We start from the raw sequence: 17,970 nt of genomic DNA, 5'->3' as shown, positions 1-17,970 counted from the left end.
CCATTTCATTTCTTTTTATGGCTGAGTAATATTCCATTGTATATATGTGCCACATCTTCTTTATCCATTCATCTGTCGATGGACATTTAGGTTGCTTCCATGTCCTGGCTATTGTAAATAGAGCTGCAATGAACATTTTGGTACATGACTCTTTTTGACCTATGGTTTTCTCACGGTATATGCCCAGTATTGGGATTGCTGGGTCGTATGGTAGTTCTATTTGTAGTTTTTTAAGGAACCTCCATACTGTTCTCCATAGTGGCTGTATCAATTTACATTCCCACCAACAGTGCAAGAGTGTTCCCTTTCCTCCACACCCTCTCCAGCATTTATTGTTTCTAGATTTTTTGATGATGGCCATTCTGACCGGTGTGAGATGATATCTCATTGTAGTTTTGATTTGCATTTCTCTAATGATTAATGATGTTGAGCATTCTTTCATGTGTCTGTAGGCCATCTGTATATCTTCTTTGGAGAAATGTCTATTTAGGTCTTCTGCCCATTTTTGGATTGGGTTGTTTGTTTTTTTGTTATTGAGCTGCATGAGCTGCTTGTAAATCTTGGAGATTAATCCTTTGTCAGTTGCTTCATTTGCAAATATTTTCTCCCATTCTGAGGGTTGTCTTTTGGTCTTGTTTATGGTTTCCTTTGCTGTGCAAAAGCTTTTAAGTTTCATTAGGTCCCATTTGTTTATTTGTGTTCTTATTTCCATTTCTCTGGGAGCTGGGTCAAAAAGAATCTTGCTGTGATTTATGTCATAGAGTGTTCTGCCTATGTTTTCCTCTAAGAGTTTGATAGTGTCTGCCCTTACACTTAGGTCTTTAATCCATTTTGAGTTTATTTTTGTGCATGGTGTCAGGGAGTGTTCTAATTTCATACTTTTACATGTACCTGTCCAATTTTTCCAGCACCACTTATTGAAGAGGCTGTCTTTTCTCCACTGTATATGCTTGCCTCCTTTATCAAAGATAAGGTGACCATATGTGTGTGGGTTTATCTCTGGGCTTTCTATCCTGTTCCATTGATCTATATTTCTGTTTTTGTGCCAGTACCAAACTGTCTTGATTACTGAAGCTTTGTAATATAGTCTGAAGTCAGGGAGCCTGATTCCCCCAGCTCCATTTTTCGTTCTCAAGATTGTTTTGGCTATTCGGGGTCTTTTGTGTTTCCATACAAATTGTGAAATTTTTTGTTCTAGTTCTGTGAAAAATGCCAGTGGTAGTTTGATAGGGATTGCATTGACTCTGTAGATTGCTTTGGGTAGTAGAGTCATTTTCACAATGTTGATTCTTCCAATCCAGGAACATGGTATACCTCTCCATCTATTTGTATCATCTTTAATTTCTTTCATCAGTGTCTTATAATTTTCTGCATACAGGTCTTTTGTCTCCTTAGGTAGCTTTATTCCTAGATATTTTATTCTTTTTGTTGCAATGGTAAATGGGAGTGTTTTCTTAATTTCACTTTCAGATTTTTCGTCATTAGTGTATAGAAATGCAAGAGATTTCTGTGCATTAATTTTGTATCCTGCTACTTTACCAAATTCATTGATTAGCTCTAGGAGTTTTCTGGTAGCATCTTTAGGATTCTCTATGTATAGTATCATGTCATCTGCAAATAGTGACAGCTTTACTTCTTCTTTTCCGATTTGGATTCCTTTTATTTCTTTGTCTTCTCTGATTGCTGTGGCTAACACTTCCAAAACTATGTTGAATAATAGTGGTGAGAGTGGGCAACCTTGTCTTGTTCCTGATCTTAGTGGAAATGGTTTCAGTTTTTCACCATTGAGGACAATGTTGGCTGTGGGTTTGTCATATATGGCCTTTATTATGTTGAGGAAAGTTCCCTCTATGCCTACTTTCTGCAGGGCTTTTATCATAAATGGGTGTTGAATTTTGTCGAAAGCTTTCTCTGCATCTATTGAGATGATCATATGGTTTTTCTCCTTCAATTTGTTAATATGGTGTATCACGTTGATTGATTTGCATATATTGAAGAATCCTTGCATTCCTGGGATAAACCCCACTTGATCATGGTGTATGATCCTTTTAATGTGCTGTTGGATTCTGTTTGCTAGTATTTTGTTGAGGATTTTTGCATCTATGTTCATCAGTGATATTGGCCTGTAGTTTTCTTTCTTTGTGACATCTTTGTCTGGTTTTGGTATCAGGGTGATGGTGGCCTCGTAGAATGAGTTTGGGAGTGTTCCTCCCTCTGCAATATTTTGGAAGAGTTTGAGAAGGATAGGTGTTAGCTCTTACCTAAATGTTTGATAGAATTCGCCTGTGAAGCCATCTGTTCCTGGGCTTTTGTTTGTTGGAAGGTTTTTAATCACAGTTTCAATTTCAGTGCTTGTGATTGGTCTGTTCATATTTTCTATTTCTTCCTGGTTCAGTCTCAGCAGTTTGTGCATTTCTAAGAATCTGTCCATTTCTTCCAGGTTGTCCATTTAATTGGCATAGAGTTGCTTGTAGTAATCTCTCATGATCTTTTGTATTTCTGCAGTGTCAGTGGTTACTTCTCCTTTTTCATTTCTAATTCTATTGATTTGAGTCTTCTCCCTTTTTCTCTTGATGAGTCTGGCTAACGGTTTATCAATTTTGTTTATCTTCTCAAAGAACCAGCTTTTAGTTTCATTGATTTTTGCTATTGTTTCCTTCATTTCTTTTTCATTTATTTCTGACCTAATCTTTATGATTTCTTTCCTTCTGCTGGCTTTGGGGTTTTTTTGTTCTTCTTTCTCTAATTGCTTTAGGTGCAAGGTTAGGTTGTTTATTCGAGATGTTTCCTGTTTCTTGAGGTAGGCTTGTATTGCTATAAACTTCCCTCTTAGCACTGCTTTTGCTGCATCCCATAGGTTTTGGGTCATCGTATCTCCATTGTCATTTGTTTCTAGGTATTTTTTGATTTCCCCTTTGATTTCTTCAGTGATCACTTCGTTATTAAGTAGTGTATTGTGTAGCCTCCATGTGTTTGTATTTTTTACAGATCTTTTCCTGTAATTGATATCTAGTCTCATAGCATTGTGGTTGGAAAAGATACTTGATATGATATCAATTTTCTTAAATTTACCAAGGCTTGATTTGTGACCCAAGATATGATCTATCCTGGAGAATGTTCCATGAGCACTTGAGAAAAATGTGTATTCTGTTGTTTTTGGGTGGAATGTCCTATAAATATCAATTAAGTCCATCTTGATTAATGTAACATTTAAAGCTTGTGTTTCCTTATTTATTTTCATTTTGGATGATCTGTCCATTGGTGAAAGTGGGGTGTTAAAGTCCCCTACTATGATTGTGTTGCTGTCGATTTCCCCTTTTATGGCTGTTAGTATTTGCCTTATGTATTGAGGTGCTCCTATGTTGGGTGCATAAATATTTACAATTGTTATACGTTCCTCTTGGATCGATCCCTTGATCATTATATAGTGTCCTTCTTTGTCTCTTGTAATAGTCTTTATTTTAAAGTCTATTTTGTCTGATATGAGAATTGCTACTCCAGCTTTCTTTTGATTTCCATTTGCATGGAATATCTTTTTCCATCCCCTCACTTTCAGTCTGTATGAGTCTCTAGGTCGGAAGTGGGTCTCTTGTAGACAGCATATATATGGGTCTTGTTTTTGTATCCATTCAGCCAGCCTGTGTCTTTTGGTGGGAGCATTTAATCCATTTACATTCAAGGTAATTATCGATATGTATGTTCCTATTCCCATTTTCTTAAATGTTTTGGGTTTGTTATTGTAGATGTTTTCCTTCTCTTGTGTTTCTTGCCTAGAGAAGTTCCTTTAGCATTTGTTGTAAAGCTGGTTTGGTGGTGCTGAACTCTCTCAGCTTTTGCTTGTCTGTAAAGGTTTTAATTTCTCCATCACATCTGAATGAGATCCTTGCTGGGTAGAATAATCTTGGTTGTAGGTTTTTCTCCTTCATTACTTTAAGTATATCCTGCCACTCCCTTCTGGCTTGCATAGTTTCTGATGAAAGATCAGATGTTAACCTTATGGGGATTCCCTTGTGTGTTATTTGTTGTTTTTCCCTTGCTGCCTTTAATATGTTTTCCTTATATTTAATTTTTGACAGTTTGATTAATATGTGTCTTGGTGTGTTTCTCCTTGGGTTTATCCTGTATGGGAGTCTCTGTGCTTCCAGGACTTGATTAACTATTTCCTTTCCCATATTAGGGAAGTTTTCAACTATAATCTCTTCTAATATTTTCTCAGTCCCTTTCTTTTTCTCTTCTTCTTCTGGGACCCCTATAATTCGAATGTTGGTGCGTTTAATGTTGTCCCAGAGGTCTCTGAGACTGTCCTCAGTTCTTTTCCTTCTTTTTTCTTTATCCTGCTCTGCAGTAGTTATTTCCACCATTTTATCTTCCAGGTCACTTATCCTTTCTTCTGCCTCAGTTATTCTGCTATTGATCCCATCTAGAGTATTTTTAATTTCATTTATTGTGTTTTTCATCATTGCTTGGTTCCTCTTTAGTTCTTCTACATCCTTGTTAAATGTTTCTTGCATTTTGTCTATTCTATTTCCAAGATTTTGGATCATCCTTACTATCATTATTCTCAATTCTTTTTCAGGTAGACTACCTATTTCCTCTTCATTTGTTAAGTCTGGTGTGTTTTGACCCTGCTCCTTCATCTGCTGTGTGTTTTTCTGTCGTCTCATTTTGCTTATCTTACTGTGTTTGGGGTCTCCTTTTCACAGGCTGCAGGTTCGTAGTTCCCGTTGTTTTTGGTATCTGTCCCCAGTGGCTAAGGTTGGTTCAGTGGGTTGTGTAGGCTTCCTGGTGGAGGGAACTAGTGCCTGAGTTCTGGTGGATGAGGCTGGATCTTGTCTTTCTGGTGGGCACGTCCACGTCTGGTGGTGTATTTTGGGGTGTCTGTGGCCTTATTATGATTTTAGGCAGCCTCTCTGCTAATGGAAGGGTCTGTGTTCCTGTCTTGCTAGTTGTTTGGCATAGGGTGTCCAGCACTGTTGCTTGCTGGTCGTTGAGTGATGCTGGGTCTTGATGTTGAGATGGAGATCTCTGAGAGATTTTCGCCATTTGGTATTACGTGGAGCTGGGAGGTCTCTTGTGGACCAGTGTCCTGATGTTGGTTCTCCCACCTCAGAGGTACGGCCCTGATGCCTGGCTGGAGCACCAAGAGCCTTTCGTCCACACGGCTCAGAGTAAAAGGGAGAAAAAATAGAAAGAAAGAAAGAGGCTATAATATAGTGAAATAAAATAAAGCTATTATACAGCAAAGCTATCCAGACAAAATCTCACCCAGAAGCATATACATATACACTCACAAAAAAAGGAAAAGGGGAAAAATTAATATATCCTGCTCCCAAAGTCCACCTCCTGAATTTGGGATGATTCGTTGTCTATTCAGGCATTTAACAGATGCAGGCACATCAAGTTGTTTGTGGAGTTTTAATCCGCTGCTTCTGAGGCTGCTGGGAGAGATTTCCCCTTCTCTTCTCTGTTCGCACAGCTCCTGGAGATCAGCTTTGGATTTGGCCCCGCCTCTGCGTGTAGGTCGCCTGAGGGCGTCTGTTCCCCACCCAGACAGAACGGGGTTAAAGGAGCAGCTGCTTCGGGGGCTCTGGCTCACTCAGGCCGCGGGGAGGGAGGGGTACGGAGGAGGAGGGGCGAGCCTGGGGCGTCAGAGGCCGGCGTGACGTTGCACCAGACCGAGGCGCGCAGTGTGTTCTCCCGGGGAAGTTGTCCCTGGATCACGGGACCCTGGCAGTGGCGGGCTGCACAGGCTCCCGGGAGGGGCGGTGTGGAGAGTGACCTGTGCTCGCACACAGGATTTTTGGAGGCGGCAGCAGCAGCCCCAGCGTCTCACGCCCGTCTCTGGGGTCCGCGCTGATAGTCGCGGCTCGCGCCAGTCTCTGGTGTTTGTTTAGGCGGTGCTCTGAATCCCCTCTCCTTGCGCGCCGTGAAACAAAGAGGCAAGAAAAAGTCTCTTGCCTCTTCGGCAGCTGCAGACTTTTTCCCGGTCTCCCTCCCAGCCAGCTGTGGTGCACTAACCCCTTCAGGCTGTGTTCACGCCGCCAACCCCAGTCCTCTCCCTGTGATCCGACCCAAGCCCGAGCCTCAGCTCCCAGCCCTGCCCGCCCCGGCGGGTGAGCAGACAAGCCTCTCGGGCTGCTGAGTGCTGCTCGGCGCCGAGCCTCTGTGCGGGAATCTCTCCGTTTTTCCCTCTGCGCCCCTGTTGCTGTGGGATCCGCGCTGATAGCCGCAGCTCGTGCCAGTCTCTGAAGTTCGTTTAGGCGGCGCTCTGAATCCCCTCTCCTCGCGCACCAGGAAACAAAGAGGGAAGAAAAAGTCTCTTGCCTCTTCGGCAGCTGCAGACTTTTTCCCGGACTCCCTCCCGGCTAGCTGTGGTGCACTAACCCCTTCAGGCTGTGTTCACGCCGCCAACCCCAGTCCTCTCCCTGTGATCCGACCCAAGCCCGAGCCTCAGCTCCCAGCCCCGCCCGCCCCGGTGGGTGAACAGACAAGCCTCTCGGGCTGGTGAGTGCTGGTCGGCACCGATCCTCCGTGCGGGAATCTCTCCGCTTTGCCCTCCGCACTCCTGTGGCTGCGCTCTCCTCCGTGGCTCTGAAGCTTCCCCCCTCTGCCACCCGCAGTCTCTGCCCACGAAGGGGCTTCCTAGTGTGTGGAAATCTTTCCTCCTTCACAGCTCCCTCCCACTGGTGCAGGTGCTGTCCCTATTCTTTTGTCTCTGTTATTTCTTTTTTCTTTTGCCCTACCCAAGTACGGGGGGAGTTTCTTGCCTTTTGGGAGGTCTGACGTTTTCTGCCAGCGTTCAGTGGGTGTTCTGTAGGAGCAGTTCCACGTGTAGATGTATTTCTACTGTATCTGTGAGAAGGAAGGTGATCTCTGCGTCTTACTCTTCCGCCATCTTCTCTCCTCCTAGTCCAGATTTTGTTTTATTTATTTAGCCTTGTTTTATTGGGTGCCTTGTTGTCTTTGACTTCATGTTTATTAGTTTTCTTGAAAAAATTTGTAAGTATTGTAAGGCCTGCCTAGTATGTAAGTAATTTAACTTCCTCTTTGGAGGATTCCTATGTACTTTTACCATGTGCATGGTGGCTCTACCCACCTTAAGTCCGTTTCATGGCTTGGGATTAACTGGACCACTCAGGTGATGTGAACCTGTGCTGCAGATTTGCTTGAGGGTTTGTTTACTTTTGCTCCCTCCACATATAATGATTGTTCTAGCTTATTGTACAAAGGTTTAATTCTTGGGCTTCTTACCTTATACGGTCTTTGGATTTTCATATTTCTTTTTCTCATTTCATCATAATTTCAAATCAAAAGTCCAGCTTTGCCAGGACCTGCAAGTTCCCTTGGGGCAAAAGCAGGTTTTGTGCTTATCTTACTTCTCTAAGTTTCTATTTTCCCTTCACTTTGTGCCTGGTAATTTCTTATTATTTTGTTGGGAGTTTAATGGTTTTAATGTTCTTAATATTTGATCCTGAATTTTTATTCCTTTTTAGAGGAATGTTTGTTTGAATGACATACCTCACTATTACCCCAATGGAATTTTCAGTTTCAATTTTATATGTCATTTCTAGATAGTTTTAGTTTATTGACATCTTCCTTATTTCTTTTAGTATTTTTGTTTTTTTAAAATTTTTTGTCTGCACTGCACGGCATGTGGGATCTTAGTTCCCTGACCAGGGATCAAACCCGTGCCCCCTGCATTGGAAGCATGGAGTCTTAACCACTGGACTGACAGGGAAGTCCCTTCTTTTAGTTTTTAAAAATGATATAATACTTATTTTTTTAATTCTACAGCCAGTAATTCTAACATCTGAAATCTTGCAGTTAGGTCAAAGTCTGTCTTTTGTTCATTCTGCTGACTTTGCTCATAGTGCTTTGTTTACTCTTGTGATTTTTGATTGTGAGGTCATGTAATTTCAGCTGTGGAAATTCTTTAAGGCCTGAACTGGAAGTATATTTTTACAGAGGAAATTTACATTTGCAGCTTCTGGAATCCTAGGGGAACTTAGGGGAACTTCAAATTAAGTTTTGGCTTGGAGCTTTTTAGGATATTCAAGCAGCATATATTCTGTTCCTACACATGCCTAAGTACTAGTTTGTGATTATGATTTCTCAGAGGAGACACTTATTGACAGACCATTATAAATAGTATTATAATAGACAGTGGTTAGTTATCATTGCCCTCTCTCCAGATCTACTTTTCCTATTTTTTTCTGAGAGTTGGAGCACTAGCCCCTTCATTTCTACACAGATTTTGAGATTGGAATTTAAAAAAAATGTAAACCTGGAACATTATTCTGTTGTTTAACATCCTTCATTGTTTTTCATGACTTAGGAAGTGTATGCCTCTGAGCAAGTTATATGAATCCTGCTATGATTTTGTCCTTATTATTTTTCCAGTCATATCTGCTATGATCTCTCCCTCGTACTTTAAGTTTCATGCTACTGAAATATATTTCCTTTAGACTTCAGAATGTGTCATCCTGTCTCTTCCATTTTTGCCTTTGTATATGCTCTTTCACATCTCTTGTGATTTTCCCCCAACTCCCATTACTCTTGTTAATTGTTACTGGCTTTCAAATGTTTCAACTCAGCTGTCATTTTCTGGAACTTTCCCTCTCTATGTCTGTCTCCCCTTACCGCTAACCGTCACTAGTCCTATTAAGCTTTGGTGTCCCCTCTATGTATTGATATATTCCCAGAATTTCTAGTGAGTATCCATCAGCGCTTATCTTTGATTATTTGTCTGCCTGCCCAGTTGTACTGTAAATACCTTGAATTTTAAGGTCCAGTTTCTGTATACACTATACCATCATTACCATCATCATAATAGTATTTAACATTTGTTGACTATATGCTAGAAAACACTGTGGTTAAATGTTTTAAGTGCATTATCGTGTGTAATCCTAACAGGAACTCTTCAAGATATGAATAACTATCATTTTACATGTGGGAAAAATAGAGAGAGATTGGTTAAGTATCATGCCCAAGTGTAGGTAGCTAGTAAAAGGAAACAGAATAATTTGAACCCAGAGAAGGGCATGAACTTTTTTCTCTTAGTGTTTTTTATGAGGTTGAAAAGTGAATGCATACGTATAAAGCATATAAATTAGCACCTGGCACTTAGGATTTAGTAAATATTTAGCTATCAAGTGGAGTCAGTAGCTTTTTTTCATAATATTTAAATAAGTAAATGCAATTATTTAGAAAAATATAAAAATCAAGATAGGGAATAATGAAAATCATGAATAATTTCACCATTAGGAGAAAAATTACTTTTGAGATTTTTATGTGTATTCTTTCCTTTCACATGCACTATTTATATAAATACTGTTTTTAACTTGACCTTTTTATTCTATGAGTTTTATGAATATCCAAATTAGTAATAAATAAATAAACGTCTATATCATCATTTACAGTGGCTGGCTACATGATATACCATTGTATCACCATAATTTAATCTGTCTCCTTTTGGATATTTAGGTTGTTTCCAATGCTTAGCTACTACTAAAAAATGTAGCACAAAATGTCCCTATATATTCACCTTTGAGTCCTTGGGCAATAACAATCTTGAAAGGTCAGTAAAAGGTGATGATATCAGTGCATCTGTATATGCATAATTCTCTCTCATTTTGGAGTATGTAATAGAGGAAAAAGTAATTGTTACAAATAATTTGTTTTCTTGGTATGTATTTTTTATTAAGTATTAACTATCTACAACTTTCTCTTTTAGAATTACAGAATGAAAACTTAAAAGAATCAAATGAGAAGCAGGATCATTTGACATCAGAACTAGAAGATATTAAAATGTCTTTGCAAAGAAGTGTGGTATGATTTAAAAGCTGATTAGTGTGTGATAATTCTCACACCATCAGTCAGTCAACAAATATTTATTGAATGCTAATACTATGTACAAGGACCTGAAGCTTCAAATAGAGAAGATACAATCTCTGTCTACAAATGCTTATAGTTTAGAGACATTTGATAAAAACATATCAAAAGTATAACAAATACAAGACTATGCTAGATACCAACATGATTCAGGCAAAAATTCTACAATATTTCTAAGAATTGAAAGAACATTATAGGCTGCATTGGTTAGGAAGACTCCATGGAGAGGTTGGGAGTATAGGTGGGCTTTGGAGGAATGGTGAATTGAAATAAGAGTAGTGGGTGTGGCACTCCAGATTGGCCAGGGTGGAGTAGAGGAGGGGTGAAAGGATAAGGAGAGAGGGAGGGAGAGGCAGTGAATTACAGAAAGCAGATGAATTCAGCCTTTTTTCTTAAGGCCCGTGGTTCATAGGGTTTTTTTTTGTACTTTATTTCATTTAGAGTACTCAAAAGGCTTTAGAGGAAGATTTACAAATAGCAACAAAAAAAATATATCAGCTCACTGGAGAAAAAGAAGCGCAAATGGAAGAATTTAATGAAGCTAAAGCTGCCCATTCATTTGTGGTTACTGAACTTAAAACTACTACCTGCAACTTGAAAGAATTATTGACAACAGAACATCAAAGGTAAAAATACTTCTTATTTAGCTGAATAAAAACAATTTACTTCTAATATTCAGTGCCATTTTCTATTCATTGACAACTGATTTGTAATTCCTATAACAACTATAACCAAGTCTCTTTTTTATATATAAAGTGGGAACACATTTTAAGAGTTTGTATTGCGTAGGCAGGTATCCCAGGAAAAGATAGCAGGTATTCTCTAGGATAGTTCCCATGCATGCTTTTCATAGAGTTAAGCAATATACACAAGCTCATAAGGGCTGATGCAGTGATATCACATATTTAATTAAACTGTGGGTTATTATATAGAAATAACTTCCTAGGTTGTTGGTTTGTTTTACTGGGGTCTGTAACCTTCTTTCTGATTTATAAATTTAGCAACTAGCCTGGTACAGAGTAGGTACTCAAACATTTTTAATAAATCAATGGATTAATGAATATGGTTAGGTATATATAAAATATTCATCTGCATTTCATCTAAATAGTTTTTCTAAAACTTGAGTTAAAAACTTCCTCTGTTTTCCACTACTTTGTATTAAGGAAATGTTTATATAAAGTTGTGTTATGAGGCCTAGGTAATTATTTTTGTCCCATTAGTATAAGGGTTAATTAAGTCTGGAAGATGAAAGAGAGGAATAAGCTTCTCTCTGAAACCATGACCTGGGCCTAGTAGGGTTTCTTCTCTACTGCTTGTGTATAGTGAAGGAAGGAAAACTAGATATTCTAGCTCAGCTAATCTTGTATATTCTTGATTGACCTATCCAGGTGATTTTCAAATTTTCAAATTTTAAGTGACCTTGGATGTCATCTGTTCCAATTACCTCAGTTTTATAGATGAGGAAATGGAAAGCCAGTGGAGTTAAGTGAATTGGATAATTCTCATATTTATATTGTTCCTAAGGCAGAATTCAGTATAATAGTAGTTATATACTCAATCTCTTTCAAAGTTCTAGGATGCATTAATTTGATTATCATCGATAGCTAAGAGATAAATCATGACAATAAGTTTGAGGTTTTATGTAGATGTAATTAATATACAACTATGTATGTATAATAGTAATATCTTGTTTTGAAATGTTACACTATCTGGCACAAAGTAGGTTGTCAAGAAATGTGTAATAATTGAATGAGTGAATCTATGATAAGATATACTGTTGCTAAATTGCACCAGTTTTAGTTACTAGATGAATTCTGACTAAAAGAATATTTTACATTATGAACTAATATATTTTACAAGATTGGAAAGAAGTGAAGATCAATTGAAAGTACTTACCGTGGAGCTTCAGAAGAAATCAAGTGATCTGGGTAAGTTTTAGAGAATAACATATGTACATGATAATATTAGCCAATTATAAAACCATCAACATTATTTCAGAGTAAAATATAATTTCTCCTCCATCATTTACCAATAGTGATTATTTGATAACTATTAATTTAATTTTTCAAAGATAGAAAATTTAAATCTTAAGAAAGACTTTTCAGTTTCATTATGCAGCTCATAGATACCTAGAAGTGTAAGGAGCCTAAGGGATGTTTTTGTAGTCTTTTTTTTTATATATATATATTTTTATACAGCAGTTTCTTATTAGTCATCAGTTTTATCCACATCAGTGTATACATGTCAATTCCAATCCGCCAGTTCATCCCACCCCCACCCACACCCCCCGCCGCTTTCCCCCCTTGGTGTGCATACATTTGTTCTCTACATCTGTGTCTCAATTTCTGCCCTGCAAACCGGTTCATCTGTACCATTTTTCTAGGTTCCACATATATGCGTTAATATACGATATTTCTTTTTCTCTTTCTGACTTCACTCTGTATGACAATCTCTAGATCCATCCACATCTCAACAAATGACCCAATTTCATTCCTTTTTATGGCTGAGTAATATTCCATTGTATATATGTACCACATCTTCTTTATCCATTCATCTGTCGATGGGCATTTAGGTTGCTTCCATGACCTGGCTATTGTAAATAGTGCTGCAATGAACATTGGGGTGCATGTGTCTTTTTGAATTATGGTTTTCTCTGGGTATATGCCCAGTAGTGGGATTGCTGGGTCAGATGGTAATACTATTTTTAGTTTTTTAAGGAACCTCCATATTGTTCTCCATAGTGGCTGCATCAATTTACATTCCCACCAAGAGTGCAAGAGGGTTCCCTTTTCTCCACACCCTCTCCAGCATTTGCTCTTTGTAGGTTTTCTGATGATGCCCATTCTAACTGGTGTGAGGTGATACCTCATTGTAGTTTTGATTTGCATTTCTCTAATAATTAGTGATGTTGAGCAGCTTTTCATGTGCTTCTTGGCCATCTGTATGTCTTCTTTGGAGAAATGTCTATTTAGGTCTTCTTTGCATTTTTGGATTGGGTTGTTTTTTTTTTAAATATTGAGCTGCATGAGCTGTTTATATATTTTGGAGATTAATCCTTTGTCTGCTGATTTGTTTGCAAATATTTTCTCCCACTCTGAGGGTTGTCTTTTCATCTTGTTCGTGGTTTCCTTTGCTGTGCAAAAGCTTTGAAGTTTCATTAGGTCCCATTTGTTTATTTTTGTTTTTATTTCCATTACTCTAGGAGGTGGATCAAAAAAGATCTTGCTGTGATTTATGTCAAAGAATGTTCTTCCTATGTTTTCCTCTAAGAGTTTTATAGTGTCCGGTCTTACATTTAGGTCTCTAATCCATTTTGAGTTTATTTTTGTGTATGGTGTTAGGGAGTGTTCTAATTTCATTCTTTTACATGTAGCTGTCCAGTTTTCCCAGCACCACTTATTGAAGAGACTGTCTTTTCTCCATTGTATATCCTTGCCTCCTTTGTCATAGATTAGTTGACCATAGGTGCATGGGTTTATCTCTGGGCTTTCTATCTTGTTCCATTGATCTACATTTCTGTTTTTGTGCCAGTACCATATTGTCTTGATTACTGTAGCTTTGAAGTATAGTCTGAAGTCAGGGAGTCTGATTCCTCCAGCTCTGTTTTTCTCCCTCTAGACTGCTTTGGCTATTCGGGGTCTTTTGTGTCTCCATAAATATTTTAAGATTTTTTGTTCTAATTCTGTAAAAATTGCCACTGGTAATTTGATAGGGATTGTGTTGAATCTGTAGATGCTTTGGGTGGTATAGTCATTTTCACAATACTGATTCTTCCCATCCAAGAACATGGCATATCTCTCCATCTGTTGGTATCATCTTTAATTGCTTTCATCAGTGTCTTATAGATTTCTGCATACAGGTCTTTTGTCTCCCTAGGTAGGTTTATTCCTAGGTATTTTCTTTTTGTTGCAATGGTAAATGACAGTATTTCCTTAATTTCTCCTTCAGATTTTTCATCATTAGTATATAGGAATGCAAGAGATTTCTGTGCATTAATTTTGTATCCTGCAACTTTACCAAATTCATTGATTAGCTCTAGTAGTCTTCTGGTGGCATTTTTAGGATTCTCTATGTATAGTATCATGTGATCTGCAAACAGTGACAGTTTCACTTCTTCATTTCCAATTTGTATTCATTTTATTTCTTTTTCTTCTCTGATTGCTGTGCCTAGGACTTCCAAAACTATGTTGAATAATAGTGGTGAGAGTGGACATCCTTGTCCTGTTCCTGATCTTAGAGGAAATGCTTTCAGTTTTTCACCATTGAGAATGATGTTTGCTGTGGGTTTGTCATATATGGCCTTTATTATGTTGAGGTAGGTTCCCTCTATGCCCACTTTCTGGAGAGTTTTTATCATAAATGGGTGTTGAATTTTGTCAAAAGCTTTTTCTGCATCTATTGAGATGATCATATGGTTTTTATTCTTCAATTTGTTAATATGGTGTATCACACTGATTGATTTGCGTATATTGAAGAATCCTTGCATCTCTAGGATAAATCCCACTTGATCATGGTGTATGATCCTTTTAATGTGTTGTTGTATTTTGTTTGCTAGTATTTTGTTGAGGATTTTTGCATCTATGTTCATCAGTAATAATTGGTCTGTAATTTTCTTTTTTTGTAGTACCTTTGTCTGGTTTTGGTATCAGGGTGCTGGTGGCCTCATAGAATGAGTTTTGGAGTGTTCCTTCCTCTGCAATTTTTTGGAAGAGTTTGAGAAGGATGGGTGTTAGCTTTTCTCTAAATGTTTGATAGAATTCACCTGTGAAGCCATCTGGTCCTGGACTTTTGTTTGTTAGAAGATTTTTAATCACAGTTTCAATTTCATTACTTGTGATTTGTCCGTTCATATTATTTTCTATTTGTTCCTGGTTCAGTCTTGGAAGGTTAATACCTTTCTAAGAATTTGTCCATTTCTTCCAGGTTTTCCATTTTATTGGCATAGAGTTGTGTGTAGTAGTCTCTTAGGATGCTTTGTATTTCTGCGGTGTCTGCTGTAACTTCTCCTTTTTCATTTCTGATTTTATTGATTTGAGTCCTCTCCCTCTTTTTCTTGATGAGTCTGGCTAATGGCTTACCAATTTTGTTTATCTTCTCAAAGAACCAGCTTTTAGTTTTATTGATCTTTGCTATTGTTTTCTTTGTTTCTATTTCATTTATTTCTGCTGTGATCTTTAGGATTTCTTTCCTTCTGCTAACTTTGGGTTTTGTTTGTTCTTCTTTCTCTAGTGCCTTCAGGTGTAAGGTTAGATTGTTTATTTGAGTTTTTTTTTGTTTCTTTAGGTAGGCTTGTATAGCTATAAACTTCCCTCTTAGAACTGCTTTTGCTGCATCCCATAGGTTTTGGATCATCGTGTTTTCATTGTCATTTGTCTCTAGGCATTTTTTGATTTCCTCTTTGATTTCTTCAGTGATCTCTTGGTTATTTAGTAATGTATTGTTTAGCCTCCATGTGTTTGTATTTCTTACTTTTTTTTCCCTGTAATTCATTTCTAATCTCATAGCATTGTGGTCAGAAAAGATGGTTGATATGATTTCAATTTTCTTAAATTTACTGTGGCTTGATTTGTGACCCAAGAGGTGATCTATCCTGGAGAATATTCCATGTGCACTTGAGAAGAAAGTGTAATCTGCTGTTTTTGGATGGAATGTCCTATAAATATCAGTTAAATCTATCTGGTCTAGTGTGCCATTTAAAGCTTGTGTTTCCTTATTAATTTTCTGTTTGGATGATCTGTCCATTCGTTTAAGTGAGGTGTTATAGTCCCCCACTATTATTGTGTTACTGTCGATTTCCTCTTTTATAGCTGTTAACAGTTGCCTTATGTATTGAGGTGCTCCTATGTTGGGTGCATATATATTTATAATTGTTATATCTTCTTCTTGGATTGATCCCTTGATCATTATGTAGTGTCCTTCCTTGTGTCTTGTAACATTCTTTATTTTAAAGTCTATTTTATCCGATATGAGTATTGCTACTCCAGCTTTCTTTTGATTTCCATTTGCATGGAATATATTTTTCCATGCCCTCACTTTCAGTCTGTATGTGTCCCTAGGCCTAAAGTGGGTCTCTTGTAGGCAGCATATATATGGGTCTTGTTTTTATGTCCATTCAGCAAGCCTGTGTCTTTTGGTTGGAGCATTTAATCCATTCATGTTTAAGGTAATTATTGATATGTATGTTCCTATGACCATTTTCTTAATTGTTTTGGGTTTGTTTTTGTAGGTCCTTTTCTTCTCTTGTGTTTCCCACTTAGCAAAGTTCCTTTAGCATTTGTTGTAGAGCTGGTTTGGTGGTGCTGAATTCTCTTAGCTTTTGCTTGTCTGTAAAGATTTTGATTTCTCCATCGAATCTGAATGAGATCCTTGCCAGGTAGAGTAATCTTGGTTGTAGGTTCTTCCCTTTCATCACTTTAAGTATATCATGCCACTCCCTTCTGGCTTGTAGAGTTTCTGCTGAGAAATCAGCTGTTAACCTTATGGGAGTTCCCTTGTATGTTATTTGTTGTTTTTCCCTTGTTGCTTTCAATAATTTTTCTTTGTCTTTAATTTTTGCCAATTTGATTACTATGTGTCTCGGCGTGTTTCTCCATGGGTTTATCCTGTATGGGACTCTCTGCGCTTCCTGGACTTGGGTGGCTATTTCCTTTCCCATGTTAGGGAAGTTTTCAACTATAATCTCTTCAAATATTTTCTTGGGTCGTTTCTCTCTGTCTTCTCTTTCTGGCACCCCTATAATGCGAATGTTGTTGCGTTTAAATGTTGTCCCAGAGGTCTCTTAGGCTGTCTTCATTTCTTTTCATTCCTTTTTCTTTATTCTGTTCTGCAGCAGTGAATTCCACCATTCTGTCTTCCAGGTCACTTATCCGTTTTTCTGCCTCAGTTATTCTTCTGTTGATTCCTTCTAGTGTAGTTTTCATTTCAGTTATTTTACTGTTCATCTCTGTTTGTTCTTTAATTCTTCTAGATCTTTGTTAAACATTTCTTGCATCTTCTTGATCTTTGCCTCTATTCTTTTTCTGAGGTCCTGGATCATCTTCACTATCATTATTCTGAATTCTTTTTCTGGAAGGTTGCCTATCTCCACTTCATTTAGTTGTTTTTCTGGGGTTTTATCTTGTTCCTTCATCTGGTACATAGCCCTCTGCCTTTTCATCTTGTCTATCTTTCTGTGAATGTGGTTTTCATTCCACCGGTTGCAGGATTGTAATTCTTCTTGCTTCTGCTCTCTGCCCACTGGTGTATGAGGGTATCTAAGAGGCTTGTGCCTGAAACTGCCTTTTACCCCTTCCTGTCTTTCTAGACAATTGCCATGGGTTTTTAGGCCCTGCGTATGGGAAGAGAAGATTCCTTCCATAGAGTGTTATAAACGTGCACTTGATGCATTGTCAAAATTGTAGTGGCTGGCTAGGCAAGTCTGAAATGTGTAGGGTAGGCTGGAACTCTGGAGCATGGCCTGAAGCTGCTGCCCACGGGTGGAATGTCTTCCTCCTGTAGTCTTTTTTTTCTTAATTTAGTATTCAGAGGCCTTAATAGTAATTCTTAGTGGGAAATGTCTTATATTTTGATTGAATTTTGAAATTTCATTTATTAGCCATGTTGGGTTATGAACTATTTACAGGAAAATGTGACCCTATTTTATCATGTGGTGTTTTTAATACTCAACTTTCATGGCTAAAAGAGAGAGAAGTTTATAGTTATTTTGTGAATTTATGACCATATAGTTAGCTAATTCTAATAAGTCTATGCTTCATATTTATAAAGCTTCATATTTACAATTGTGGAGAATTATAAACATTTTTTTCCAATTTTGGTGAAAAGAGTTATTTTATAAATTAAGATAATTCATGGATTGGCAGGCATTTTTCTGGAACTCTCTATAACTTTCTATAATCTTTATTATTAACTTTGAATACTTATGTAATTAAAATAATTGTAAGCAGTAGTGCCTGTTAGGATGTTTGGTTGACCTTTGAAACCCTATTTATGATTTTCCTTCTGCAATGCTTACTTTTCCACTATAGACTAGACTCACAGTTTTGAACATCCAAAATTGTACTATCCAATGGTAAATAGTAT

The 17,970-nt window shown here is 37.8% G+C and overlaps 1 protein-coding gene across 1 annotated transcript in view; it reads left to right on the top strand.

Annotated features, from left to right (window-relative positions):
• SYCP1 (synaptonemal complex protein 1) overlaps positions 1–17,970 on the top strand; it is a 154,570-nt gene that overhangs the window by 30,090 nt on the left and 106,510 nt on the right. The window contains exons 13-15 of the mRNA XM_082458274.1: positions 9,734–9,828; positions 10,333–10,517; positions 11,752–11,819. Of these exons, the coding sequence (XP_082314400.1) occupies positions 9,734–9,828; positions 10,333–10,517; positions 11,752–11,819 (348 nt within the window). The remainder of the gene's footprint in view (positions 1–9,733; positions 9,829–10,332; positions 10,518–11,751; positions 11,820–17,970) is intronic.

This window comes from Balaenoptera physalus, assembly GCF_965194825.1.
Source record: "Balaenoptera physalus genome assembly, chromosome: 1".
NCBI classification, from domain to species: domain Eukaryota; kingdom Metazoa; phylum Chordata; class Mammalia; order Artiodactyla; family Balaenopteridae; genus Balaenoptera; species Balaenoptera physalus.
The sequence above is the reverse complement of the archived record's forward strand: the minus strand, read 5'-3'. Positions and strand labels throughout refer to the sequence as shown.